Here is a 7,500-nt window from a genome sequence, read left to right on the forward strand (position 1 = left end):
CCTTGTTAGGTCCTTTTCTGATGCAGTTCAAATGAAGTCTGGCCGCAGGTGTGCCTAATTTACCTCGCAACAGAACGTGTTGAGTTTAATTGCACAGTGGTTGTTAGGAAAAATTGGTGGGTGGAATATCAAGTGACTTACTGTACGCAGCTGGCAGATGGGCGTTGAGAGGCATCGCGGGCTAAGTGTATAGGTGAGGTGAGTTAATAAAAGATGTAAATTCTATCTTAAAATGGAGAAGTCTTGTGGTAGGTAATACATTTTAATTAAGGTGGTAGAAGTCCCCTTTCTAGCAGTGAGGCGGGGGGGGGGCGGGGGGGAGGACATATGGGCAAAGGAATATCACAAAGACTGCATTTTTCTCTGTATCAGTATTTTAGGAGTGTATTTAGGAAGGGTACTCTGTGAGGATGTATTTATTAAAGAAGAGTACAATTTGTGCTTATAATACAATATATAGCAGGGAGAGCCATGTCTAGGAAGGCCTACATTCTCAATCTCTTGGTAGCAACAAAGTTTGAGACACAAGCAAGTGAAGCTCTGATCCAGCTCCTTGCTTCTTGCTGTGTCACACAGATGTTGCCTTGGGAGTGCAGGGCTTGCAGATAAAGCACCTGGCCCCTTTATTCCTGCTGTAGGAATGGGTTTATAGCACCCGTGGTCCTTGTTGGTCAGCTGAGAGGCACAACCAGCTCGGTTGCCTTCTCTTGGCAAGCTTTGAGAAATGCTCCACCTGGGAACATGGTTTTAAACCTACCTTGTATCCCTCTGAAAAGCTTATCTTAGTGCCACCTGAACTCTCTGAAAACACAGATTTAAAAAATGAAATATAATACCTCAGTATCGAGGAATGTAGCAGAGCTGAAATACGAGTGCTGCCTGTGTTCACCCCAGCCTGTGTCTTCATTATTTAGCTCAGTGCTCAGGGTCATCCTAGTCAGCTTGAAGATGTCTAATTCTACCAAGAGTGGGTCCTTTTCACCAAATAATTGAACAAATACCAGTTCCAGTCGATGTTTTAGTGAAAGGGTGCTTAATAGCCCAATTTTTTTTGACAGGATGTGAGCTCTCTGTATAGAAACAATTCATCACGAATGCTTCACGTTAAAAAACAATCCACAAGGAGCAATACTTAGCATTCCTCGTGCACAATTCATTGGAGAATTTCCGGGCAATTTACAAACATTAGCTCAATAAGCCTCACAACACCCATTTGAGATCAGAAAAAAAAAATAATAGATAAGATACTCCACTTCAGCCTGGCTGTGGCACTAAGGAGCTGTAAAGCTGGAGGCTTGTCCCAGCTCCAGACTCCCCAGTACCTGGGGGTACAGTACTAACGTGGGAATCAGCTGGGCCTTGCACTTCATCAGAGTCTGTGGGGTGGAAGGTGTGCAAAAAAACCCTAGAGGTATGACAGAACTGTCATTACACTTAGCCTATAGCCAGTTGACCTGGAGATCATAAGTATCTTTACAAAAAAAACCAAACCCAAACCTCCCAACCTTCCCAAAACCAAGGCAGATAAATTAGGGTGAGGGTGTTGCTAATAAAGGTGCAGTTTCATGGAGTTGTTAACAGTGTCCCTTAATAGTGCCCAGAAAACCTGAGTTTAAGTGAGCATCCAAGCTAGGAGATCATGTCAACCACCATGGATAGCTCAACAGCTAAAACCCTTTTACAGATTTTGTGTTGCTGCCTGTAGTGGGCGGTTGGAACTGGATGGCCTTGAGGTCCTTTCCAACTCAAACTATTCTATGATTCTATGATTTTGGGATAGGAAGTTTTAAAGAAATGTACACTTCAGCACATGCTGAACTGATGGCAATGATATATTTATGCACAGTTTCAGTAAACTTAGTTGTTTCCTACTTGACTTTCTGACATGAGAGACCTTTCCATCAGCATTAGCATCTTGTATTAATATTAGGGCCCTGTTTAAGATTAAACTGAAGAGAAAGAGTTGTGATTAACAGCACCAGTTTGTGATATGGGGATACTTCCATAATGCTTCTGTCTGATACTCAAAGCTCTGCAGGAATGAGCACAATGTGATGCAGCCTCAACCATACTTTCTATTGGCCATGGCTGGGCTGTATTGGGTGCTGAAGAAAGTGAGAGGGGCCTGGCTTGCCTCCTGCCAGGAATGCTGTTGGCACAAGGTAACTTCTGTGAGGTCTATACATCCAGAGTAGTTCCAGTCACTCATAAAGATTGACATGAATAAATAATAGGTGCTCATATTCTAAATGTAAAAGCTCTGCCTAACCTCGCTATTCAACATGTATGAAGCTGGGCAGCACAAGCTGCTGGACTAGAGCACCTGAGAAACTCTGGGTGAGGAAAAAATCCTGAGCCTTGCCTGTCTTTAGCAGTCAGTCATTAGAAAATGCAGACCCACAGAACATCTTGTTTTAATTATGAAACATGAAAACACAGCTACATGAAGAAAAGAGGCAGCGTTAAACTGTGGACATCCTCCTGTGTGAGGGCAGGATGGAAGAGTGGAGGGTGGAGACATCCCCTATCAGCTTGTTTCTCCCTTATGAGAGGGTGACATAAAAGAGTTTGCATCTTTCCAAGCTTTTCCCCTTCCTCTAAGTGCTTGCTGTATTCCCGGGAGGCAGCGTTGCTACAAAAATGGTTTATAGGGAGATGCCTAGATGATAAGGGTTAGTCCTAAATAATTGCTGGTTGCTGCTCAGCAAAAATAATCTGGATTTCCATCCCCGGGTAAGTGACTCCTTACAGTTAAAGGGTGGCAAAGGTTGAAGAGGTCGTAAGACAGGGCCTAATTTGCCATGTTCCTTTCCTTTCAAAAACAATGAGAGAACCGGGGCCTTGCCGGTGGGCAGATCCTGCCTGGATCTCCCTGGAGTCAGCAGGAGTTGGATCAAGTCCCTTTGAACAACGAGAGTTTCCAAACTGGAGGCAAAGCCAAGTGTTTTTCAGAAGATTGATCATTCATTACCTTGGAATTTTTCAACGTAGAGGTCATTCCTGCTAACATAAGTTGTGAAAAAAATAAAATGTATTAAAAAAATAGAGACAAATTCTCATCTGGTGTAAGTCATTGCCTTTGAAGTCAATGAGTCACTGAAATCAACTTTCCCACACTGAGCTGAGGATACGGCCTGGAGTCAATACATTTGTAGTTGTTGAAAAATTAAAAATATATATTTGCCTTTCCCTGGCAATAATGTGCTGTTTATGATAGAGATCTTGAGTTTTAAAATAAGTTCATTAACTAACAGGAAAGTCATATTTCACTACTGGTATTCATTTGGGTATAACTATTTATGATGAAATTTTATTAAACTTTCTTAAAATTGGATTTACATTTTGATGAATCTAATAGATTTCAATTTTGTATTTTTATAGATTCTTTCTAAAGTTTTTCCTCAAGTGCAATCAGAACTGTTTGAAGAATGCAGGCAACCCACGAGACATGCGAAGATTCCAGGTACAGATCCCCTTAAAGAATAAATGATGTGTAAAGGACTTGTCTGTTCATCTTCAACTTTCGTTAGTGAAAACCCAGTGTCAGTGCTTCTACTTCATGTATTTCCAAGGCTGTGTGCCATTAAAAGAAGTGCCATTGATACTTTACATTTCCCCCACTAATCTAAGTGCTAATTCTTTGGACTCACCGAGTTCTGTACTGGACTGTAATGGATCAATGCTAAAGCAAGAGGGTGTCACCTCAGGAAGTTTCTTCCCTAGTTTTCCTTCAACTAACACCTTGTGTTGTAGTGTGGGATGTGCTCAGACCTGCAGAGATTTCACTTATGTAGAGTGAGTAACATTGTCTTACTAACAGATATGGCTATGGAGCACAGGGAAGTCTGGATCTCACACAGGGATTTTTCACATTCACAACTTGTAAATCCAGCGCTGGTGCTCCAACCCACATGTTTTTATTCCAGTTGTGTCAGAAAATGTTTAATACTTCACTTTCTCCTTACAGCTTTTGAAATATCCTGTGGTGAATCATAACACTACAGAGAGACAGCTGACGTGATGGACAAATGATTTCCTCTATATTTGGGGTCATTTGAAATGCTTGTTAGGAAAGGCATGGTTTTTATTTCAAAGTATTTCACAATGATATTTGGGACTAATAATAAAGTAGCATTGAGATGTTCAAAACTTTCTTATTTTGGAGAAGAATAACTTGTGGTTAAACTTGATAGCAAAACATGTGACATCTGTTTCCATGCACAGCCAACCAACCAGTGAAGCCAGCACCCTTGAGCTAGCCAACAGAAAAGATCTGTAGCTGGAAAAAATCTTTCTTCAAAACAATTGAGCCAAGCTTCCATTTTTCATGCATCTCAGCTTCACGTGGCATTGGTGATATTGATCCATCTGAACAGAACAGAAGGTCAAACCTGGAATGAGTGGAAATGTCCTCTTTGTCTCACCGATGACTAAATGAAGCATCAGTCATGAGTGATCCTGTGGTCGACAATGGAGCCAGTAGGCACTAGAAAGACTTCCCTGGGTCTCTTTAGCTAATCTCCCTGCCTCAGAAGGTTTAACTGGACTTAACAGTATGTCAGATCTTGAACAATATTTTTAACTGGTTTCACTGTCTCAGCACCTTCCTTTTAGGTGCTCTGCAGGAATAAGCTGATATAACAAAGCGTAGCATGTCTACTTTCTTCTGCTGAACTACAGTATTTTCCCTTGGTGACTGACCTACATATACATGACAGAACAAAAATAGTTGTCATTTTTATATACACCTTCCTCTGCCTTTTTAATATACCGTGCTCTAGGAACCAAATCCAGAAAACTGCACTGAGAATCACACTTGTGTGTTTTGTGATATTTCTCAAAGTCTGTGGATCTCCTTAAAGGTGAATGTGGGCAGTCCGGTGGCCTGGCAGCAGCTCTGCGACCATGGCGAGTGTGAGACCTCAGCACTCTCCAAAGTGGATGCTGACAACAGTGAAAGTGTCCACTTCTGGGAGGAGAAAGCTAGGGAAGCAGAGCAGCCTGGCAGAGAGCTGCCCTCGGGCTGTTCCAAAGGGTACCGCAGATGGCTGTCTCAGAGGAGGCGGGACACATAGAAAAGGTGCTGTGATAGCTGAAAGCTAATTATAGGTTGTGAATAAGAAACAGGATCAGAGGTGATCCAAAACATAGAAGCAGACAGGAAATTTCTTCTGATGCTTTGGACCAGCTCTGTGCAAAAGGAGGCTGGTTTTCCCCTTCCGTTTTTGTTCATTAAGTGTTTAGGTGATGGTATGAAATAATTTCTGTTATGCCCAAAAGTAAAGTAAATGGATGGAGAAAGATAAAATTTACACCAGCTTTTGCCACCGTCACCAATAACATCTTTAAGGCCAAACTTAGCCTTAGTGACTTTAAGGACCCTACTAACATTAAACCCCAAAGAAAACCCTGCAGCGATTACTTCATACAGAAAACCTGGAACCTAAACCACAGGGCCCATGCTGGAGTATTTAAATAAGATGTAAATGTCTGTCTGGGATAATAGGAATTGACCTATGAAGCTGTGGTCTGCACAAACACAGGCGCATCTCAGGGTTTCCTCTTTGGCTTGTGTTCATGCAATATCGTTTCCGGAAGGAGTTTCACAACTCCATTGTGTAGGTGTTTTTATCGGGAAGGTTGTGCATTTTGCATATGTTCCTTTTCCATTTTCTACTGAGAAGCAGCTGGAAGCCAAAGAAGGCTCTATCCATCATCTCTTCTATGGCCGGACTCTGAACCTGGACACAAGAATAGGAGCCTTTCACTCAAAAATAAAGGAGGAAATTCCATTGACATACCAGGGTCAATCACCATCCAAATGAACTTGAGAAGGGATACTTTTCATGGATTGAAAACACTTTCACTATTCATATTCAACTCGGTCTTTTCAGATGCAAAAAAGTTCATTATCAGACATTAAATGTAATTGTAAAACTGACCTGGAGATCATTTACTGAAGAAAAAAATGGGGAGTTACGATTCTTCCTGATTTATTAAGCTTTTTTATTTGGAATCCTCGCAACCCTTCATTTGAAGACAGTCTCAAGTGAACAAATTTTAATTAGATAAACTATCTAATCAATATATCAACAGATCAATCAAAACAGCGGCTTTTAAAATGAGTGGCTAGAGGGGTGTTTCTGAAACTAATGGCTAGAAGAATATTTCCCTGAATTGAATTCATTTGTTAGCATAATAGGAGATTAAACTCTAATTAGTGTAGCAGGTTCTGAAGAGAAACAATTGTGATTTAAAAATCACCAGTGTTAGCCACATCAACAAAGATGTATTCATAGTTGTCACTCACTTCGTTTAAGGCGAAAAGTGACGGGCTGTGGTGCTTTGGCTCAAAAGACAGTCTTGATGCTGTGTCTAGGCTTGCGGGGACGTGCAGGGTGTTTTCAGTTTTGCCTTTTGTTTTCTTTTTTCAGGTTGTTGTATCAACAACAGTCAATGTGGATGGCCACGTGCTGGCTGTCTCAGACAACATGTTTGTACACAACAATTCCAAACACGGGAGGCGGGCTCGCCGCCTTGACCCCTCAGAAGGTACGGCCCCTTCTTATCTGGAAAATGGTAGGCACACATTTACATGTCTTTTTTTTTTATTTGCAATGCTTTTTTTTTTCTTTTCCTTTTTTTTTAGTTGTTTTTTTTTTTTTGTTTTCTCACCCTACTTTATGTTGATGCACTACGACATTTACTTTTACATAATTTCTTCTCTCATCCATCAAACCACCCATTAAAAAAGTCCATTAGTATTTCTCAGCCCTTGTCAACTAGAGTGCGGCGCTTCTGAATTTGCTTCTGACTTCTTTCTTTATTTAATACTTACAGTTTTGCAGTCACAACCAATTTTTCATCTTTTTCTATATTTTTTTTTTCTTCAGTCTTGTTTTGCTTGCAGCTTTTTCTTGCTATTTAATTTGACTTGATTTTATTTTGGCTTGTCATATTCCTTGATCCAGAGGTACAGTCTCAGGTTATGTATGCAAGTTTACGTGGATGGTAAAAACATGACCAAATCTGTAAAGAATTTACTGTGAGGTCAATTTCCTGTGGCTGGGCCTTACTGCAGATTACGGCAGGAGGGGGTTTGTATGAGAAAAACAGCATAAAATGTTTTCCTTCAGACTCACTCAATGTGATTGACTTCTTGCCTGAACTGCTAAAAGAAGATAGGCTGAGATGAAGAGGAGAATGGAAAGCAGCTCTGGAAATCCAGAATTGTGAAATGCTATCTTTCTGGAGCCCGTCAGCCTCCCAATCACTCACACACAATCACAGCTGTGTTCGTACACATGCACACATGTATTTATTCTCCCACAAAGCCCCAAATAATCATTTAGATTTAAATATCACTGTAAAATACAGCAACATAAAATACAAACCAGCTCACAGGTAACCTGATATTAAATAAAATAAGAATGGAATGTAATGTGATGGGGTGGAATGGAATGAAATAGAATAGGATAGACTAGGCTAGACTGGACCGGA

General features: G+C 40.9%; 1 protein-coding gene across 12 annotated transcripts in view; it reads left to right on the forward strand.

Annotated features, from left to right (window-relative positions):
- Positions 1 to 7,500, forward strand: part of EBF3 (EBF transcription factor 3) — a 121,751-nt gene that overhangs the window by 72,871 nt on the left and 41,380 nt on the right. For 6 of the 12 annotated variants that reach the window (XR_009967871.1, XR_009967873.1, XM_062635178.1 and 3 more), the window contains 2 exons: positions 3,382 to 3,463; positions 6,435 to 6,579. Coding sequence is in view for 8 of the 12 variants with exons in the window: in XM_062635178.1 (XP_062491162.1) it covers positions 3,382 to 3,463; positions 6,435 to 6,579 (227 nt within the window). In the remaining 4 variants the exon portion in view is untranslated. The remainder of the gene's footprint in view (positions 1 to 3,381; positions 3,464 to 6,434; positions 6,580 to 7,500) is intronic. The other 6 variants (XR_009967872.1, XR_009967874.1, XM_062635172.1 and 3 more) reach the window with 1 other exon arrangement.

This window comes from Pezoporus occidentalis, unplaced genomic scaffold (genome assembly GCF_034315485.1).
Source record: "Pezoporus occidentalis ecotype Australia unplaced genomic scaffold, CSIRO_AGI_Poc_V1 ctg45, whole genome shotgun sequence".
In the NCBI taxonomy this organism is placed as follows: domain Eukaryota; kingdom Metazoa; phylum Chordata; class Aves; order Psittaciformes; family Psittacidae; genus Pezoporus; species Pezoporus occidentalis.